Source organism: Zootoca vivipara, chromosome Z1 (assembly GCF_965207765.1).
Source record: "Zootoca vivipara chromosome Z1, rZooViv2.hap1.1, whole genome shotgun sequence".
NCBI classification, from domain to species: Eukaryota; Metazoa; Chordata; class Lepidosauria; order Squamata; family Lacertidae; genus Zootoca; species Zootoca vivipara.
The window spans coordinates 74,173,900-74,196,175 of NC_142583.1; the positions used below are offsets into that span (position 1 = coordinate 74,173,900).

Here is a 22,276-nt window from a genome sequence, read left to right on the forward strand (position 1 = left end):
GCAGCCTGAGAAAAGGGCCTTTGCTATGGTATATTACTATTCACCGGTGAGACTAAAACCTAGGACTACCCCAAAGAAAATTCATACCATGCAAAACCTTACAGGAACCAGTCCAAGAATACTTCCGGGGGGGGGGGAGAGGGACCAGTACCAATGGTTCTGATATAGGCAAAAATCTGCCCTTATTCCCTTATTGGGTTCTCCATCGGTTGGAGAATATAACAGAGGCCAACCAGAGAAGTTTGAGAAGCAAAGCCTTTATTTTCGCTGTTGCAACAGGGTCCTTCCCCTCACGCAGGAGAACAAGGAAGGAACCCCAAACAAAGGTGTCCTGCCCTTAAAAAGAAATTTGAAATTGGTTTCAGCCCACCCCCCAGAAGCATCACCCATACGTCACAGAAGGGGTGTAGCCCAAGACCGCCCTCCCTAGATTCATCATAGGTACATCATGAAAGGGGAGGTCTGGTGGCAGTAATCTGAGCAGTCTGGACCCTGCCCCCTGCCCCCAAAACCTAATCAACAAAAGAGAGAGATATTTACATTTCCCTGTTTCCCAGCCAAGTTAATCACACCCTTTTGTCTGGCACTCAGGTATCAGGATGCCAGAGATTATCACTTTAATTCCTGAGACAATGAGAAGTTTCCCCCCACCCCCCTTCTTCCTTGCAGAGGAACACCTGGTCAGAGAGAGAGTCAAAATGGTGTCAGAAAGGCCTGTCTTCCTGTGCTGCTTCAGACATGTGCCTGTACTGTACATTCATGTACATGTTTTATGAACAATTATTATAATATATATATATGTGTGTGTGTGTGTGTGTGTGTGTGTATGACCTCAAAATTCTTATAACAGTTCCTGTTATAAGAGTTCCTGGGAAAGGAGTACGACAAGGTTGTATATTGTCTCCCTGCTTATTTAACTTATATGCAGAATTCATCATGCGAAAGGCTGGACTAGATGAATCCCAAGCCGGAATTAAGATTGCTGGAAGAAATATCAACAACCTCAGATATGCAGATGACACAACCTTGATGGCAGAAAGCGAGGAGGAATTAAAGAACCTTTTAATGAGGGTGAAAGAGGAGAGCGCAAAATATGGTCTGAAGCTCAACATCAAAAAAACCAAGATCATGGCCACCGGTCCCATCACCTCCTGGCAAATAGAAGGGGAAGAAATGGAGGCAGTGAGAGATTTTACTTTCTTGGGCTCCTTGATCACTGCAGATGGTGACAGCAGTCACGAAATTAAAAGACGCCTGCTTCTTGGGAGAAAAGCAATGACAAACCTAGACAGCATCTTAAAAAGCAGAGACATCACCTTGCCGACAAAGGTCCGTATAGTTAAAGCTATGGTTTTCCCAGTAGTGATGTATGGAAGTGAGAGCTGGACCATAAAGAAGGCTGATCGCCGAAGAATTGATGCTTTTGAATTATGGTGCTGGAGGAAACTCTTGAGAGTCCCATGGACTGCAAGAAGATCAAACCTATCCATTCTTAAGGAAATCAGCCCTGAGTGCTCCCTGGAAGGACAGATCGTGAAGCTGAGGCTCCAATACTTTGGCCACCTCATGAGAAGAGAAGAATCCTTGGAAAAGACCCTGATGTTGGGAAAGATGGAGGGCACTAGGAGAAGGGGACGTCAGAGGACAAGATGGTTGGACAGTGTTCTCGAAGCTACGAACATGAGTTTGACCAAACTGCGGGAGGCAGTGGAAGACAGGAGTGCCTGGCGTGCTCTGGTCCATGGGGTCACGAAGAGTCGGACACGACTAAACGACTAAACAACAACAACAAGCCATCGTGGTCATGATTCTCCCTCCATGGTTCAGAGGGCCAAAGGATGAGAATTGCAAATGAACTTCAAGGGAGGGAATACGTGAGGAGCTCCTGTATTCTCATGCAGACTAAGGCCACCACCTCAAGAGGTTCAGGGCCACTGCTAAGGAAGTGGGATCCTGGCTTTTGTCCTCCAAAAGACTTGCCCAATTTAACTCTTCTCATGCAAATGGCTAAGTGGTCTGAACTGGTGGGTGTCTCTGTTCTAACTGAAGTTCAGAACCATTAAGAAGGTGGAACCATCCCCTTAGTAAATGTTTGACTGTAATAAATGAAGCCCCTTCATGGATCACTGCCTTGTCGTGGTGAAGGGGCTTGAATAACTCCCAAGAAGCTATGAGCTATGCCATGCAGGGCCACCCAAGATGGGCAGGTCATGGCCGAGAGTTTAGACTAAATGCGATCCACCTGGAGAAGGAACTGGCAAACCACTCCAGTATTTTGCCAAGAAAACTCCATGGACATTAAAAGGAGAAGCTTTGGGAAGAAAGTGAGTTTCCAAGGCATGCTCTGGTTCATGGGGTCACGGAGAGTCGAACATGACTAAGACGACTAAACAAAAATAAATGAAGAGCCAGTTATTTATTCCCTGTCTCAGAATACTTGCATCAGAAATGTAGCTTCTTTGGCCACTGGTTCACACCCCACTCCATCTAAGGAAGAAGGCTGGATTATGTTGACCTCTGATGCCTAGGGGCAGTCAAAAGCAACGGAGGGAACACAAAAGTAGCCTCTGCTAACCTTGAACTCCACAGTGGCATCTCTGGCCATCTGCAAACCACAGATGCTTCAAACCTTGAAAGGAGACCACTCACTCCTCTGGACATGGCACCCGCCTCGTGCTCACGGTTCAGCTCACCTGCTTCATTGCCGTCTCGCCAATTTTGTCCGAGTGCTTACGGATGCTCTCCAGGAAATCTTTGAGGTCGGACATGGAAACTTCCTTGATCTCCTCATGCAGTTTTGGGATGTTGTCCACCATGGCCTTGCAGAAGCGATAATGGCTCACTTGAGGCAAATGCAGGTGCTCCAGGTGCTCCAGAGTCTTCAGGGCAGGGTAGTGTCTGGAGGGGAAGACCAACGCTCATCAGAAGCAGGAAAGATCGCGCAATTCAGCAGCTTCCCAGAAGATGGTGTTCAACTGGCAAAACATTGGCCTTCTAAAACAAGAAACACCCGGGTCCTGTTCAGCTTCTAGAGTTCAGCTGACACCCAATCCTACTCACCCCACCCCTGTGTCTATCAGCCTACAAGTGGGAAGGCAAACTGTGTAGGTGCCCACAGCTCCTTCTTGGGAAAAGGCTCTGGTTAGCATAGAGCCCACTTTGCCAGTGAAGAAGGGCCTGTCACCCACCACCGTGATGGAACAAGAACTGTACAAAGTTAGGCAGAGTGGCAGAGGAGCCGAGAGAGAAATGAAAGTTGCAAGTTAGAGAGAAGGAGCAAAGGCACTGGCATCCTGGACCAGAAAGAGAGGAGAGGGTTTCTGGGCATAGAAAGGGGGAGGCAAGTCAGTGGAAGGATTCAAGGAGACACAAAAGGTGAACCTAGCAGCAGGCAGGCAGGACAATGATTCTAGCCAACACATTTTGAGTCAAAGTGAAGCATATCATGATTGGGCAAAGAATAATTGCATCCAGGGGACACAATCCAAGAGGACTCTCTTACACAAACTTCCCTTATAACATGAGCACTGCACAAGCCCATTTATGATCCATTCTTTTTTGAATAGATTTCCTCCGAAAGCAACCCTTTCTCAGTTCTACTGCTGGGCCAAGGCATGCAACAGTTCCTTGCTTGCTAGTCCTGACAATCGGTGCACACAGGTGCACGCAGGTGGGTGGACTAGGAGATTTTAGAGAGCCGGAAAACAGCTTGCATTTATTTAAGAGGCAAGAAAAGAGATACCACTTCTTAGCAAACTTTTCAAACCCAGGGGTGAAATCAGTGGAGTTTCTGGGGGTCCTGAGAAAAGGTTTCAGCAGGAATGTAGCACATGCCAAAGATGTTTGGTCAGGACACTCTGGTGTTCACACCCCCTACCACTAAAAATGTGTCTAGTCAGAAAGTGTGCATGCCAGTTGAAAAATGCACACACAGAACTACTCCGATGTCCTTGTCTCCAAACAATGTTTGCATAATGTCCAACTGGAGGAAAGGGAAGTTGTTTTAACTGAAAATTGTAGAGGCCATCGAGAGCAAAAGTCAGTGTGCTGTTTACTCCAGGAATCCAGGCTCTGTTTATGTTGCCATGAGGTTTAGGTAAAGCTATTTCCAATAAAATGCAGCTCCTCTGGAGAGAAAGCAAAGGTTACACGAGTAGCCAGACGTTAGGCCAGCAGAACAGACGCAGGCCAGGCTTGCTTCATTTCAAGACACTGTTGTTTGAAGGATGACCAAAGGGACCTGTGGAGTTTGGCTACACTTGCCACCCAGGCCCCCCCCCCCCCGACAGCCTGCCAGAGCAGCAAATGTTCTTCCCATTGACAGACATCTCAAGCCAGTGAGGTCATGTGGACCCAAACATGCCCCTGTCACCCGCCCACCCGCCACCCCTCACAGCGCAGCTCCCAAGCCAGGCCTCCCAACTGTGCCCTGCTCAGCCTCTCAACAGCCGTGGCGCCTCGGCTCCTCGGTTCATTAGAGGAGCCTGGAGGCCAACTCGACGTGGTGCCACCTCTCACCCCAAGGGACCTCCGGGACACCGTCCAGAGATGGATTAACGGCAGCAAAAAAGCCTGAAAGACTAACAAAGGCTAAAGATGCTTCGTTTATGCTGCATCAGTCCAAAATGGCTCTCCCCTTTGGAAGGCAGGGATGAGGCCTGTTGACACAAACCAGCTGCAAGGACAGGAGGAACAGGAAGGAGAGTCCAGGGCATCTTTCAAACTAATTACCTGACCCCCATCGGGCTGAGCATAGGAGAAAAGAGGTTTCAATCTCACTGACAACCAAGCAAGTCAGACAGGAGTAAAATATTTTCCAGCCAAAGCAGCTTTTCTGGAAAACTATTTTTTTTGGGGGGGTGTATTTCCCCTTGCAGCTTGCTTCACAGTTTTGAGGAGAATGGAGCTGGTACATCAACAGGGGAACTGATTAAGATCTAAATTATCACACGCGCTCTGCCTCTGTAGAAAGAAGGCAAAATAAGACCATGAAAAAGAGACTTAAAATGGGGAAGATGAATGGCAGAATTATTAGAAGAAACCCTCAAATCCATCTCTACTTGATCATTTAGACATGAGGAGGAAGAGAATGATGATGATTATAATTTATAAATTATACGCTGCCTGCAGCCACTCTGGCAGGCTTCCAACATAATATTAAAAAACACAACAAAACACCGGACATTAAAAGCTGCCGATGCAATGATTTTATGCAAGACCCTTGCCATGGGTACCATATATACCGGCGTAAAAGGCGACTGGGCGTATAAGACGACCCCCTACTTTTCCAGTCAAAATATAGAGTTTGGGATATACTCGCCTTAACGAGTATATCCCAAACTTCCAATGCACACTACGAAAATCTTCTTTCCAGTCCAAAGATTTAAATGAATGAAACCCAAAGATTTAAATGAATAAAATGTCAACAATGAGAAACATTGTCAACTGTCATGGAGGTTTTCCCAAAGGTTTTGGTTAGTACCGTATATTTCTGTATCTCTTCCAGGCACCAAGGCGAATGGGGGGGGGGAGAGAGAGAGAGAGAGAGAGGAGAGAGAGAGAGAGAGAGAGAGAGAGAGAGAGAGAGAGAGAGAGAGAGAGTTAGCGGCTGCCGCTTTCTTTCCATGCAGGGAGGAGGGGAGGGAGGAAAGCCCCACATATCCCCTCTTCCTGCAAGGAAAGAAAGCGGCAGCCGTTTACACGGTCGCCGCATATGGCGGGGATGCGGCTGCGGCCGTTTTTGAGCTCCCCCCACCGTATGCGGCGACCGCAGATCTTATACCCGGCGTATAAGACAACCCCCAACTTTTGAAGAGATTTTGCTGGGTTCAAAAGTCATCTTATACGCCGGAATATACGGTACATTTAGAACGTGATTTGTGAGGATCATTGTCAAAATAGGTTAGGAGTGGGGCGTAACCCCTTTCTGCATTGTAGTGGCTGAAGGAGAAGAAAAGACAGATCATGGAAATATGAAACTTGAGTCAGGAGCTCAACTCCAGAAATCACTGCACTGCACAGGAATATGTGAGAAGCAGCATGGCAAGAAAACCTCAGGAGGTGCTGGATGCCCTCTAGGAACACGAGGCCACAAAGAAGGGCTCTTGCTAGTGAGGCACAGGAGGAGGGCATGTCTAGAAAACGCAAATGCTTTTTCCTGCTGCCTGACCCCTTGCCTAGCGAAGTCCTCCCAGGCCCTTCTTAACCTTGTCATCAAGGACCCCTGGTGGGATAAGACTGCTGCTCAAAAGCACCATCACCACTGGCAGAAACACTGGCAAGCATTACTTAAGATTAGGACAGCTCCCCACCTGACTAAGCGTGGCAAAACACTTAGATCCAAGTGGTGTCTCCAAACCTAGAGGCACTCCCAGCACTCTAAATTCTTCTCCTTTGTTCTAGGTAAGCCCCCTTCCCTCTAGGTAGCCTCGTCTTTAAGAATTCTCCCATTCAACTCCACCCCCACCTCAGACTCAGTTTTCTTGACGTCTCTCCTGGGATTGCTCCAACCCTCATCAGTTTAGGGTGGGGGAAAAGAGCCAGATGGAAGATTTTTTTTAAAAAAAGATCCAAGTGGAAGATGCTCTGTCCTCTTTGCTTGGGGGCACTTGGAGCAGGAGAAGCAGTGGTATACAGTCGTACCTTGGAAGTCAAACGGAATCTGTTCCATTCGACTTCCAAAGGAAGTTCCCACAGCCAATCAGAAGCTGCGGAAGCCCCGGGTTGCAGGAAGGGAGCAGCATTTGGGTTTCCGGCCTCAGAGACCAAAATGCCTTGCGCCGGCTGTGCCATGTGCTGTTCCGTTCTTGGGGTGTCCGCCCGTTTCTTTCAGTGAAGCTAAGACCTCCAGACAGACGCTGTCACATTTGTCACGCCGGCCCCCATTATGAGCTTACCTTTTAGATTTCATTTGCTCTCTTAATTTGCGATCCATTTCCAGAACTAGAGCAGAGGAGACATAAGGATACAGAAGTCAGTAAGAGAAGTACTGGGGCCCTATCTAGAGCCATGCAGACATTCTTTGCTTCCATGTCAAGTCTCTCACCAGGAAGGCACTGCGTGAGCTTATCCACTGTGGCGGAAATATTGCGCTGCTGCAGCCGGCACTGTTTCAGCTCCTCCATCGCTCCCACCAGCTGTAAGAGAAACCTCTGTTTAACCACTAGCACTGCGTCCCCAGTCAACTTCGCCCTGCGGACAGCAAAGCTTGCTGCATACCAAAGGCTCAAAGGCCGCAGGACCATTTTCTGTTCCATCCAACCATCCATTCAGAATCAAGGAATGATGAGGAAAATGGATCAGTGTATTTCTGGCCTATGTGAACTGTAGCTGTTGCTAGCAAGCATGGCCTACATGAGAAGTCGTTTCAAACATACAGGGCAGCAAAGGAGGAAAGGCAGAGGGAGCAGGGAAGGCACTTAAGGCAGCTGCAGGCGGCAGAGGGAAGGCCACCAGCAAGGAACACCAGCAAGGAGATGAGAGCAGAGAGGGGAGAGGGGGGCTGGGCCATGGAGCTTCACTCTGGGCTAACCCTTCCCTGTAAGGCCTCCCATAGAGGAGCTCTCTTGCACTCACATTTCCCACGCTCCACAGTCTGAAATCTGGACGTTGGGCATTCTTCTAGAATACAGATCTCGCCAAGGAGGCACAGAAAATGCACGCAAGGGAATATGCATCTTCCAGGTGGGAGAAATGGCAGGCAGGCAAGGAAATCACAGCACACAGTGACCTTCCACCTCGGAGTCACACTGTTTCCCCGCACAAAAGCCCAACATGTCTGGCACCAATACAATGGCCACAACTGATGCTTCGCTACACACACACACACACAAACACACACACACAAGAGCTCTGGGCTTACTTTTTTGCTTTCCATTTGCAGTTTTCTGTTTGTGTCCGTGACTTGATTCTGCAAAGAGAAAATCGTTGTTTCAATTAGCACCTAGTTGAAAGTCTTTAGCATCTGGCTGGAAAAGGAGGCTGCATGAACTGGAAGATGCTCCTTGGCTTAACGAGCCCACATGAAATCTTGTCATGCAAACTGATCCCAGATACTGGGGAAAGTGAGTGCGGTTATGAAATGTCACCAAGGATTGGGAGATGTTTTAACAAAAGCAAGAGCATTTGTGACAACACACCGACAACACACCTCTTTGCTGGGCACCAGGGTCACAGAAGGCGGCCTTAGATGCTCTTCAGCCTCCCCATGCTTCAGAGAATACACACAAGGCAACCTAGAGGTCAAAAGCAACACAAATGCATCCTACCAAGACATGCACAGGCCAGTTGAAATCCATAGGTTTAGTGTGAAAAACGGATGGAAGAATGCCAATGAAATAGGCCTCTGAAGCAGCCCCATTGAGCCCAGAAGTGGGGCTCCAACTGGAAGCCACCAGCCCAGACCCAGCACTGCAACAGACTATAGGCCACGGGTGGTAGCTTCTAGCATGCCAATCCCAACAGAGTTGCCAATTCATCAGCCAACTCAAAGGGAGAACTAACTCTTATACTTCCCACAATCTGAAGAGGTAAAGGGAGGACCGAGTTTTTCCGACTACACACAGGAGCTGCTCAACCTGCTACAATATTGAACAATGGTTCTGGTAGCCAAAGGAAAAATCTGGAAGGAAATAACTTTTCGGTCTCAGAAGTATGCATGGCTGCAAGGGGAGAGGCTTCAGCAGTCACATTATGTACATCAGCCTTGAAGCCGGGCATCTTATGATTAGACTGAATGGGAAGATACAAGTTGGTCCCCTGACAGCTGCCACCAAACTCTAGCAAGCCTCTCTAAGGAACCTACTATTTCCTTGGGCAGGGCATGAATTCACAGACCTCACTGGCATAGAATTTGTACCAAGCAACATTTTAAGCAGGCTGACATAGTGGAGCTTCAAAGCCCAGCCACTCACTGGCTCTCCCTGGATCAATGAGCTTTGATGCTCTGCTGTATCTGGGCCTGGGAGACACAATTTGCAAATCAACCAAAACACCCAGTCAAGCTTTCAGCTCAAGGGTTTTCTACCCTGAGCCAAACAACTGCACCTCCTTGCTCTTGTAGCATAAATTTCAAAACACTTTGGGCACCAAACACACCAGAGATCAGTGTTATTTGCAAAACAAAGTTCTACTTGAAGGCAGCTACAGCTATTACTCAAGAGTAAATATCAAGCAGCAATCCTGCATACCAGCATCCAACCCAAGACTGTGGAGCCTTCTCTGCTGTTCCAACATAGGTCTGCAGTGAGCCTACAGTGAGATTGGCGGTTCTCCTTCAGACCAGCCCACGGAGGTTGCTGCCTCCTCCAAGGAGCTCATTGCCCACAGTGATTGATCCCATTCCTTACCTTGAGCTTCTGGGCTTCTGCCCTGACTTTCAAGAATTCCGTGATGGCATCCACAAAGCCCTGGTAATGGAAGTTGCACATCTTTTCGATTTCACGGTCGTGATTCCGGATGCGAGCATCGAGTTTCTCCATGAAGCGCCCATGCTGCTCGCCGTCATAGACAGACCTGGATGAAACGCAAGGGGATTGGGCAGAAAGACATCTTCAAAATCCACTCTCAGTCACTGAACTTCGCTAAAGGAATCTGAAGGAGAGCTGAGGGTGGAAAGGAAGGGGGGGAAGCATGCACTGCAACACCTGCCGATTTCACTGCAAGAGAAAGAGTATGATTTCCCACCACAACAAGATCTGCTGTTCGGGGGTTTTCCCGCCCCTCGTCACAGAAGGGCAAGGAATTACTCAAGATATAGGAGCGATGTGACCTCAGATATTTAGAAGAAAATACGAATTAGTTAAACAACATCTGCAGCAATTTATTTGGTCTTTAAAAGTTTTATATCCTGGCTTTTAATCTAACGGTGCTCAAGGTGGATTAGAACAGAGTGAAATACACGCAGGGAGATAGGACTAAGGCCATCACACGGCGATTCACAAATAATCTTTCCATCTGCTATGGACAGCAACCATTCAGAAAAGAGAAGCTGCCAGAGGACCGTTTAGGAAGCGAGAGTCGACACGGCATCTGCAAGGCTGACTTTGCCACCTGCTTGCTCAGCCACAGAATGCTGAATTTGGGAGGGCATGGAAGGGAGGGGTGGGGAGCCAAAGCATGAGAGGAGAACAGTCCAAGGATCTAGAACACAACATCCAGAGCCAGCAATGCCATGAGAGAAGAAGCTGGTAGGTGGACAAGAACATCCTTGGTGCAAAGCTGGACTGAAAGGTCTCAGCATCCAGAAGAGAGCACATTGAAATGCAGCACCTGATGAGCAGACGCAGAAAAAGCAAGCAGCCACTCAAGCAACAGGTGTTCTACTCCTTCTCCTTCCCCCGTAACTCCATATGCACCCCCAAATCCTAGGGGACTCCTTGGAGCAGATGGGGGGCATGCAGAGGGCTGGAGGGCAGAGAAAAGAAACTGGAAATCCCATTGCACAATTGCCCTGAGACCTCCGGGTATAGGGCAGTATATAAATTCAATAAAACAACAACAACAACAACAACAACAACAACAGGGCAAACACCTCTGGATGCCCTAGTGTGAGGCCACAGAAGAAATGTGCTCTCTTCTTGAATTCTGATTTATTATCTTATACTCCAACATTTCGGTTTAGGATTGGCTAAAGACAGTGCTTAAGCTTTCTCTGCAGTTTGGAATGCAGCTGCTCCTCTGCCTCCCCTCACAACCAGTACAAATCCCATGCGCACTTACCTGGGAGCAAGTCCCACTGAACATAATAGCATTACCCTCTGAAAAGACATGTATTGGAGTGCCCTGACAGAGACCCCTCTTCATTACAATACACCCTAAACATGGCGTTTACAGTGGTACCTTGGTTTACGAACTTAATCCGTTCCGGAAGTCCGTTCTTAAACCAAGGCGTGCTTTCCCATAGCAGCGGGGGACTCAATTTACAAATGGAGCACACTCAAGAGGAAGCGAAACGTGTTCTTATTCCAAGGCAAAGTTCACAAACCAAAACACCTACTTCCGGGTTTGCAGCGTTCTTAATCCAAGTTGTTCATAAACTAAGCTGTTCTTAAACCAAGGTACCACTGTACTGGGGACTTGTCCCATTATCACTCTATCTTACATCTCCCAGCACTAAATGCAACTCTGAATGGCATGATGCAAAGCCAGAAACCACTAGCTGAGGTATATCACAGGACATCTGCGGTAGATCACTGGTAGATCATTGGCTCCCCCAAAAGAAGCTGAACAACTGTGGCTCCCCTAAAAAAAGCTAAACTCAACAACTTTGACCCCACCCCCACCCCCAAAAATGGGCCTTCCTCCTTCCTAAAAAAGCTCAACAACTTTGACCTGAACCCCAAAAAAGGGGGTAGATCACTGCCAGTTTTTAACTCTGCGAGTAGATCCCAGTCTCTTGGGAGTTGGCCACCCCTGCACCAGCTGATCCCCAAGCAGCTTCCTGACTAAAGATGTAAGATTTAACAGAAATACAGTGGTACCTCTGGTTACAAACTTAATTTGTTCCGGAGGTCCATTCTTAAGCTGAAACTGTTCTTATCCTGAACCGTGCTTTCGCTAATGGGGCCTGCCTCTGGCGTGCGATTTCCGTTTGCAACCAGGAGCAGCTACTTCTCGGTTAGCGGAGTTCGTAACCTGAAGCGTTCATAACCAGAGGTGCCACTGTAGTAAAGCCATAAAAATGGCACCCCCATTTCCCATCCCCCCCCCACAAAAGGTTTGGGGGAAATTAAAATATATGCATAGCTTGTTTTATCATCATCTACCATAAAACATTTCTGCTGCAAGGACATGAACAATTCTTGCGGCACCCTAAAGTTTCATTGTGGAACAAGCTTTCGTGGGTTATAACGCGCCAGAGCCTACGTCTGGGCTCCAGTGGACGGCAGCTTATGCCTCAATAAAATTTGTTAGTCTGTAAAGTGCTGTAAGCCTCTTTGTTGCTTTTGCTAATATTCTTAGCTTTCACCAGTTAGGAAAATATGGGATGGGATGGAGCGTGGGGATAAAACAAGAAGATGAAAACGGAAACCGTCAACATTGTAGTAAAGTTTTATCATCTGGTCTTAGAAACAGTTTGTAGACCTCAGCATTTCCATGCACAAAGGGAGGAAACTTGTTTTTTTATACAGGGGGGAAACTAAAAACAAGCACTCTTGTAATTAATGAAAGGTGATAAATCTGGATATTAGTGTATCTTCATTGAACACAGGGTGCAGCCTGGTACATTACAACTCTTATCTGAAACTAGCAATGTGCCTTTTTTTAAGAATGGAGAGCCTGCCATCTAGCGACTGCTTGGGTTAGTCCTAATACACAGCTCTCTTCTGGGGTGAGGCGGGCTAAGGGAGAGGAAGCCAATGAAGAGAGGGCATATCCCTCACATTTGTGAAAAGCTGCCACATAGCTCAGCCACAGCACAAGCCCAAAAGAATTCTTAAAGCTGGTCCACGCACTCTCTCTGGAGATGCCTTAGGATCTGAACCCTGGAAATAAAGGGATTCCACATTTGCATTGTCTTATTGCATTCGGCTCATTGCCGAAGAATTGATGCTTTTGAATTATGGTGCTGGAGGAGACTCTTGAGAGTCCCATGGACTGCAAGAAGATCAAACCTATCCATTCTTAAGGAAATCAGCCCTGAGTGCTCACTGGAAGGACAGATCGTGAAGCTGAGGTTCCAATACTTTGGCCACCTCATGAGAAGAGAAGAATCCTTGGAAAAGACCCTGATGTTGGGAAAGATTGAGGGCACAAGGAGAAGGGGACGACAGAGGACGAGATGGTTGGACAGTGTTCTCGAAGCTACGAACATGAGTTTGACCAAACTGCGGGAGGCAGTGGAAGACAGGAGTGCCTGGCGGGCTCTGGTCCATGGGGTCACGAAGAGTCGGACACGACTAAACAACAACAAATTGCATTTACATGGCCACCAACCAGGAGGCAAAAGCAGTTCTGACATGTTCCCCCCTGAGCACCCTGCTCACGGCATGCTGGGGTCCCAACCGCAGGTCAGAGGCCGGGGCCACACAAAGCTGTGGACCAGCATGATTAACAGATTAAACTCAGCTCTGCTGACCTGTGAGCTGACAAGTCACCCAATGAAGCAGCAGCACGCCATTTCGAGGAACCACTCCCATGCAAGGAGTAGCCCAAGGAGCAAGCCAGGGCATGGCAGCATGAGCCACAAACACAGGAGCCCTGTGCAGGATCAGACCAACTCCCCCTGCCCCCGGGTGGTCGTATGGATGACACCTAATTCTCTTCTAGAGTCTACTTAAAGCCCCTTGGAAGACGTGCAGAATGCAAATGGACTTTTTGGTCACCAGAAAGTGTGATGAGCATGCGCTGCACCCACTCTGCCTAAGCCGGAGGGTCCGGTGACAGGTGCAGGTCCAAATGTGACCCCTTTGCTTGTTAGCCGCTTTGCTGGCCCTAAATGAGGAGCTCCCAACTGAAATCCATTTAGGCAGGAGGAGCCGGCAACAGGGAAAACACGAGGACCCCAGGAATTTGCATGCCGGGACAGCCTGATCACTTTCTGGGGCACGGAAACATCTCACTTTTTGGTTTCAATTAATAAATGGAACAAAAGCCTGGACTTCAATTTAAAAAGGCAAAGTATGCCATGATGGTTTTTCTTCTCATTAAGCAACATAAAAGCATTAGCATTTTGTTTATTAGAAGTTAAAAATAAAGTGGAACAAAAAGCGAGCTGCTTGCTTAATGCACAAGTATGCAAACAGTCACAGCGTGGGTTGGGAGAGGTCAGCAAGAGTTTGGATGCCCCAAACCTGCCCCCCCCCCAAGCACGAAGAGCAGGAAGGAAAACACTCCGTTCTTCATAGAGCAGAGAGCACTGGCAACCAAAGATGAAACAGGCCACACTATTGATCTACAGAGCTCCATCCATGAGGACAGGAGATGTGGGAGGCAGTTCCCAGCCAAGAGGGCAACAAATACAGAGTCTAGAGAGAGCTGGAAACCTTCAGACAGCTGCAGGCGGTAGAGTTGGAGGATCGCTGAAGGAGACATATCAGAAGGAAAGAGCAGATCAGGCATGGAGGGCTTTAGAAGTACGGAAGAGGTGTTTCAGCTGGGTCCTGAGGTGTACAGGAAACCAATGCAGCAATTTAAAGAAGCACATGGCAAGCCACCCCCAGGAGAATTTGGGAGGGCCTGTTATTACAGCCACTGCTAAGCCAGTTGGCCGCACTGAAATGTTCTAAGGTGCAAGAAGAGAAAAGACGCTTCTACGCAGCACAGCTCAGTGATCAGAGTGAAGGGTTCAAAGACCCTGGCCTCAGGGAGCAGGATGAGGAGGTTGTGGCCTTGGTTGGGGCTTCATGGGGCAAAGCCAGGAAGTGGGCGGTTGGTGGAGGATAGCGAGGAATGGACAAGACCGCCTGCCAATAGCATCATCTTCTGGTTTTAACTGACCACCGTGACCCCAAGCCCCTGCTTTTGCTAACCTCAAAGGGGAAAAGAATATATACACTCTTCGCACTCACTTTCTTGGGTCATCCCGGCTGCGTGCAACTGAAACCAGTTCTTTACCTGCAGCCACAACTAGTGACAGACAATCTGAATTGCATATGCTTTGGGACTTTGCTGCCGGTCTTCCTTCTTGGGTTTTCTTAGCATATTGTTAAAGAATGGAAGTAGAAAAAAGGGCTCCCATCACTCGCTTGACATCTCTCACCTTATACTACTACTACTAATAATATATTATTTATACCCCACCCATCTGGCTGCGTTTCCCCAGCCACTCTGGGCGGCTTCCAACAAAAAATTAAAACACAATGGTCTGTTAAACATTAAAAGCTTCCCTAAACCTTCACCTTACTACTGGCCATTATCAAAACCAATACCCAACTGGTTATTATGGGAACCCACAATCCACCAGGGGCTCAGGAGGGCCAAGAAGGCCAGGTCTCAACATTCATGCACGGAATACAAACCAGTTTCAGCTGCAGCAAACACATTCTGCCTGTATAAATGGACAAGCTAGCAAGCAGACACAAGCAAAGAGCAATTGGCATGAGCCCACGTTAGAAACTCAGATATATAAGCTAGGTGCCGAATGGCTCTTTAAACCAGGGTTAGTCACCAAAATGGAATGTCTTCTTCTTCTTCTTTGGCGATCACTCGTAGCCGACTAAGATTGTCTTCCATAAACACAGTTTTGACAATGGGTCCATAAGTGACTGTGGAGGCCAATTCTGGATCCACACGTCCTTCCACAGTGGCGACATTGGTTTCCATGCAGGAGTTGATCACGGTGTGGATTTACCAAGCATGCCTTCCTCTTAGCACGTTTCTCCCTTGCGTCCTGAGATCGAGTTTCTTCAAAGCCCAGGACACCTTTGGTAAAGGCTGTTCTCCAACTGGAGCGCTCACAGGCCAGTGTTTCCCAGTTGTCAGTGTTTATACGTACTACATTTTTTAAGATTTGCCATGAGACAGTCTTTAAATCTCTTTTGTTGACCACCAGCATTACGCTTTGCATTTTAAAGTTTGGAATAGAGTAGTTGCTTTGGAAGACAATCATCAGGCATCCGCACAACATGACCAGTCCAACGAAGTTGATGTTGAAGAATCATTGCTTCTTTATTAGTTCGCCTGTCTTCCCAAGTGATGTGTAAAAATTTCCGGAGACACCGTTGATGGAATCTTTCAAGGAGTTAGAGATGGCGTTTATAAGTGGTCCATGTTTCACAACCAAATAGTAAGGTTGGTAGTACTACCAACCTTACCATTCCCTGCAAATGTCTAGTTGCCATTTGGGGGCCAGACAGTTTGAAAGTCGCATTTTTCAATATGACTTTTTGGTTCCTAACGGATAGAATGGCATGCATGCACCTCCAGATGGTGGAGATGTCAGGCACCATTCTGGCGCCCAAGTATCTTCACCTGGTTGCAAGTGGCCAATAGCCAGGTACAAAATGCACCAGGCCAATTTCGAACACCACCAATGAGCCACTTTCTGAGCATGTGTGTGAATAATAGCATTGTTTAAGATGCAAACTTCATCTAAACACTCAAGGAAAATCCACAGGATGTGTGGGTTTCAGCCAGTGCACCCCAAGAGGACCATCTCGGCTGCTAACATTTTCCATTCCATATATGCCCAGAGGCTTTGAGCCTGGACCCCTGGCTGACCAGGGAAGAGAAACTGTGAAGCCTCTGCTAAAGACCAAGCCAATTAGAAGGAATAAGCTCAGCCACCCTGGAGCTGCCAAGTGCCAGCAGATGCAGACACAGCTCCGTCAGAAAGGAAATAAAGAACAATGACTCCAATTTAAGCTACAGGAGAGCATTTTTGGTTACAGCATTATTAGGGAACATGCCTTTTGTCATACGAGAGAAAGATGATTGGGGGGGGGCTCACATATGGCCTCAGCGAGTGCCAGGAAATGCAAGGAGCAACCCAGAAGGCAGGAGAGCCAGCCCTGCTCCAGCCAGCACAGATCCCCCCAACTGAGAAATATGGAGAGGGAACTGGCCACAAGCGACACTTTTCGCTTCCCTCCTTGTCGAGGACACAATGGAAACAATTCCCCCCAGAACAAAAGCGGTGCGTCAGCAAGCGAGCCCGCCTCTCCCAGGCCCTTTCAAGTTGGAAGGACAGTTGATTCGCACCATGTGTAGGGTTGATGGGAACAAGCCCTACACCCAGGCGAGATAGATTTTAGCCCCTCCAAGCTGGTTGATATTAAGGGAGGGAGTGAATCATCTTTATGATGCGCTGTAAACAAAACACACTGGCCGTCACAACGGGAGGCATCCAGCAGTGCGCCGCAGCGGGGCTCTGAGCCGCTTGAAAGTGTTCGTGCCGTGTGGGCCATCGCTGGGGAAAGTGTTGCGCTCTAATGAGAGGCAGGCTCAGATGGAGGCGGCTGGGGTGTCCTTCACTCATTTCCGCTTTCCCTTGCCTGGTGTTCCAGCGCGGCCAAGCCTTCAGGAGGAACAGCGCAGGTGGCCCAAGAACCACTGCCCACAACACAGGCTCCCCAGACCCGTGGGGCAGCCAGCCGGGAAAAAGCTGGCCTGCATGAGCTAGAAGCAGCCAGAACCATGTGGGATCTGGCCCACCCACCTACCCATTTAGGTGAAAGGATCCGCATTTAATCCCCTCTCTGTCTCTCTATGTAATCCAAACCAGGAGGCATCACAAATGGAGTAGTAGCAATTCATGTTCCACTACCCTAAGGTGCCTGCGAAACAAATCTCTCCATATGACTCAAGGAAGCCATGCAAAGAATGTCTTACCAGTAGCCCCCAAGTTCTGTGGCCGTTGAACCCAGAGCCTAAAGCAGGACCCATCAGCAAAGCCTCCCCAAAAGCAATTTTGGGCAGGTGCAATTTCCACGTGGCAATCTAATCCCGGGGGGGGGGAGTGGGCCCGGGGACCAAATCATCAGGTGAAGAAAATTCCCTTCTGATCCATCCTTATGTGTTTGAACTGGAGCACCGGAGGAAGAGAGAGTTTGCCACAGGTCAGATTGGGAAACAGTGGGGAAGAGGGGCAAGCAAGGTTGGGAAGCATGCTTGAACTTCCCACCGCCTGCTACTAAGAAGGGTGGAGCCCTTCAGTCACCAGCCCTCCAGGTGTCAACTCACACAAAACAGAGCGGTTTTTTTGCTACTGTCGCTGACAAGTGAAAGTCTGCCTTGCACTCAGTTCTGCAGCACTCATTGCATTTTTTTCCAGGAATCACCACCCACATCTCATCAGCCCAGGTTTTCTAAGAGCTAAAGGGCTGAAACTTCCAGGGTTTGGCTCTTTTGAAATGTGGCCATTTCTCCCCGGGTACCCGTGAAGGCTGCAGCCTAAGTGGCCTTTGTTGCACGCTGCCCATGAACTATTCATAAGGTTACCCTGAGCTTGGCCTACATAAGCCACAAACCACAGAACTGTCTGTAACAGCCATTATTAAAACATTTAAGACTTCGTTAATTACTCGAATTAACTTTAGCCGAAAAATCCACAACTAGAAAAATCCACAACAAGAAAAAGTTACTAATGAGCCCTAATTATCCTCTTGCCCTTCAATTTACAGCCCCAGCAAGACACGCAGACTGAAGTAGCCCAGAAGCAAACTGGCACACATCCATGTTTAAAACAGTCACTCAGCCCTTCCCTTCAGAAGCCTGGTTAAGGCATATTGAGGTTGAATCCTGACAAGACTGAAGTACTGTTTCTGGGGGACAGGAGGCGGGCAGGTGTGGAGGACTCCCTGGTCCTCAGTGGGGTCACTGTGCCCCTGAAGGACCAGGTGCGCAGCCTGGGAGTCATTTTGGACTCACAGCTGTCCACGGAGGCGCAGGTTAATCCTGTGTCCAGGGCGGCTGTCTACCAGCTCCATCTGGTACGCAGACTGAGACCCTCCCTGTCTGCAGACTGTCTTGCCAGAGTGGTGCATGCTCTGGTTATCTCTCACTTGGACTACTCCAATGCGCTCTACGTGGGGCTACCTTTGAAGGTGACCTGGAAACTGCAATTAATCCAGAATGCGGCAGCCAGACTGGTGACTGGGAGCGGCCGCCGGGACCACATAACATCGGTCCTGAGAGATCTACATTGATTCCCAGTACGTTTCTGAGCACAATTCAAAGTGTTGGTGCTTACCTTTAAAGCCCTAAACGGCCTCGGTCCTGTATACCTGAAGGAGCGTCTCCACCCCCATCGTTCTGCCCGGACACTGAGGTTCAGCGCCAAGGGCCTTCTGGCGGTTCCCTCACTGTGAGAAGCAAAGCTACAGGGAACCAGGCAGAGAGCCTTCTCGGTAGTGGCACCCGCCCTGTAGAATGCCCTTCCATCAGATGTCAAGGAAATAAGCAGCTATCCCAATTTTAAAAGACATCTGAAGGCAGCCCTGTTTAGGGAAGCTTTTAAAATTTAATGCTGTATTGTTTTAATATTCAATTGGGAGCCGCCCAGAGTGGCTGGGGAGACTCAGCCAGATGGGCGGGGTATAAAAAATAAATGCCCAGATTGGAAGGGAAACAGTTTCTGCAGACCAGAGTGCTCTGTTCTTCTGCTCAATAGGGACTGCATCCTTCGGAGCCGGCCGGCCATTTGCAAAAACACTATACTATTGATTAATGATACAGTATCACCGGTACGGAGGGCGGGAGGGAAGAGTATATAAATCTTCCAAATTAATTTAAGCAAGTTAGCAGAACAGTGGAACTGCCAGCAATGAGGAATGCAAGAGAGAGGGCCACCAAATCCCAGGCAAGTACATAACCTTCCTGCCAGAGAACATATGGAGGATGTAAGAAGAGACCTATGAGATAAAAGGCATTAAAGGCAGTGCTTTTTAGCAAGGCACTATTGGATTCTTTTTTCTTCTTTGTTTTGAATCCTTTATTGCCTGCGTGTCTGTGAAAAGAACACATACAAGGGGGAAGTGAGCGCAGGTCCCCCAAGAGGAGAGATCTAAGCAAGCCTGTCCAAGACAATGAACACAGCATTGCAGGTGAGTTTAGGTCAAAGTACAGCACTGTTGCTCAAGTAATGTGGAAGGGCACCAGGGCACCGCTGCCAGGAATAACCGTTCTCTAGGCCAGCGTTTCTCAACCGCCATTCCGCGGCACAGTACTGTGCCGCGAGACGCTGGCTGGTGTGCCGCGTCGTGCGGCGGTGAGAAGGGCGATTTTGCAGCTGCAAACTCCACCTCCCTGGGCGTCCTATTTCTTCGCCCCTTCTAGTTTCCACAGACCAATCAGCTTTCATTATTTCCATTTTCCCCATGCCTCACGTGACAGGATCATCCCAGAATCAGCCAAGATGGCAGCCCCCAGCAGCTAATAGTGCCGCACGTGTGTCTCTTTTTTGGAAAATCGAGCGTACTTCAAGTAGCTACTTTTAAAATATTCAATCTCCATCATTCAAAAGGTAGTTTGTTGCTAATTCACGGAGGCATGAAGACCAAATCGTCCTCTCACAAGTCCGAGAACACGCACAGGGTAAGATACGGGACGGCGGGGTCGGGTGGGGTGGATGAGAAACCCGGATCTTTTAAGAACTCGGCAGCGCTGACCCGCCGGAAAGCAATATTTGGCAAGTGTTTCGTACAGTCATAATTATAATATAGGGCGGCAAAGAGTTAATTTTTTTAACTTTTTTAATGGTGGTGTGCCTCGTGATTTTTTTCACGGAACAAGTGTGCCGTGGCCCAAAAAAGGTTGAGAAACACTGCTCTAGGCAAGGTACAAGGAGCTACAAAAGGGACATTCTGAAATTACATTGCCATCTAGTGCTGCAAAGAATAAATTACTTCCATTTTAAGCCCACCCACCCACCCAATACTGCGGCCACCAACATTTTGCTAGGGTTTCTAAAGGGACCTGGAAGGCCTCACCCTGACCCGAGCACAAAGAAACGGAAGCCAAGCCCGTTTGTCAGGGGCAGATCCAGGTCATAACTGTGCACAGATTTCAGGGCAAGCACAGACCCACAAGGAGGGCAGCTTGAATGATAGCACATTTCCTCATGAAGTGGAGAGAGGCTTCTGAGCTGCAGAAGCACCATTAAAGCACCAAGAAGTGGGACAAGAGGCAGCAGCTGGACGTTTTAACTGTAATAAAAGCATTTGATGTGCCCAAAGGCGAGCTGTGTTCACCCTGAAAGACCTAAAGACTGCAAAGTGTGTGGATTCAAGCAGCATTTTTAACAGAAGCAGAGCATTGAACATGTGCCTGGCCTGCTTTGCCATCACAGCAGACCCTCAAGGCAACACTTCTGCCACCAGACACAGCTTCAGCTACGTGCCCCAGGGTGGGGATACCTGCAATTTAAGGCATCCCTCAGCTGCTTGAAACTTTCCAGTTTTAAATTCCCAGATTTTAAACTCATTGCTTCCAACCTTATCCATGGCAAGTAGTCTAAGCAGGCTGCTCCCTTTGCAAAGGCCTTTTCAATACGTATTTGCAGTTGATTCACATGCTTATACTCTGCTACTCTGTAGATTGTTTAGGTTTAGGCTTTAAAAATAAAATTAAAAAATCAGTTTAGGAAAGGCTACAGCTGCTGTACCGCCCTAAAATGGTAAAAAGCACTTTGGGGCACTGCTGGGACAATCCAGGAGGAGCAACAGATCAAAGAGCACATCCATGCAGCGCTCCTTCGTCTCCAAGGAAATGCAATGCCATCCAAAACTAGTTGGATCCCTACCCTGAAATCAATGACGTTTCCAGCCAGCAGTACTCCTGTCTTGCCTGAATTAAGCTTCCAAACAGCCTCTGCCTGTCTAGGATCAGATGTGGGAAGAGTGTGCGCTCAGCGTACACGAATGATACCAGTCAACCTCACCTAACCGCTTCGCACGGATATTAAGAATATACGATGGAGCCTTGGGGTAACCCACAAGCCAACAGCCACAAGTTGCTACAGCAGTCACCCCACACAATAATTATTATTATTGTAATTATTTATTATTTGAACCCCACCCATCTGGCTAGGTTTCCCCAGCCACTCTGGGTGGCTTCCAACAAAGATTAAAAATACCTTAAAATGTCACACATTAAAAACTTCCCTAAACACACAACACTCTGGCCTGCGAAACACACACACACACACACACACACACAAAAAAAAAACCTTTGCAGAACAGGAAGGCATGGCAGAAGAGTATCACAGTTGTTTATATCAAGAGATGCAGAGAGAGTGAGGATAACCAAGCAGGGGCACCAGGGATGCTCTGGGGTGCTTTTCAGCACCTACTCCTACCAGACCTTGCCTAAATCCAGCTAGGATCACACATGAACAAAGTGAGGAAGGAGGCTTTACAGCAGAACATCACTCTTCAATCACGCATTCGGGGCAAGCAGTAGGAGGCATAAAACCCTAAGCTGGAGAAGCTAATAGATGAGCCGCCCCCAGCCTGGTGCCCACGTCATTCCCCAACTATGGATCATGCTGGGCTGGGCCTGAGAAAAAATGGAGTTCAAGACAACAGGGGAACACCAGGGTCAGGGAAAGCTAGAAGCGACTGCTAAGGACCAGCCAATGCTCCAGTTTGGCAACGTGTGCCTCTTACGCCTAGCAAGCAGTTACTGGAACACCCCTTCATATTCCGTTTATTCCAGTTTATGCTCTTCCTCAGCCACTGATTAAATTCAAGGGAACGAAAAGCTTCACAGCAAATGCATCCATTGGCCTTTAGATGGCAGCAAAGCCACAGTTTTCTTCTGAACTCCAGCATTCCTATACCAAATGCTCCAAGCCTTTCCTCTGTGCTTTCTCTTTCAAAATACTCTTCATAGTAGG

General features: G+C 48.2%; 1 protein-coding gene across 3 annotated transcripts in view; it reads right to left on the reverse strand.

The window, feature by feature from the left end:
- The window catches only part of EXOC6B (exocyst complex component 6B), a 221,059-nt gene that overhangs the window by 182,684 nt on the left and 16,099 nt on the right, over positions 1-22,276 (reverse strand). For all 3 annotated transcript variants that reach the window (XM_035103722.3, XM_088660760.1, XM_035103719.3), the window contains exons 2-6: positions 9,348-9,513; positions 7,862-7,909; positions 7,046-7,136; positions 6,897-6,942; positions 2,694-2,898 (exon numbers count right to left, since the gene is read on the reverse strand). In XM_035103722.3, the coding sequence (XP_034959613.1) occupies positions 2,694-2,898; positions 6,897-6,942; positions 7,046-7,136; positions 7,862-7,909; positions 9,348-9,513 (556 nt within the window). The remainder of the gene's footprint in view (positions 1-2,693; positions 2,899-6,896; positions 6,943-7,045; positions 7,137-7,861; positions 7,910-9,347; positions 9,514-22,276) is intronic.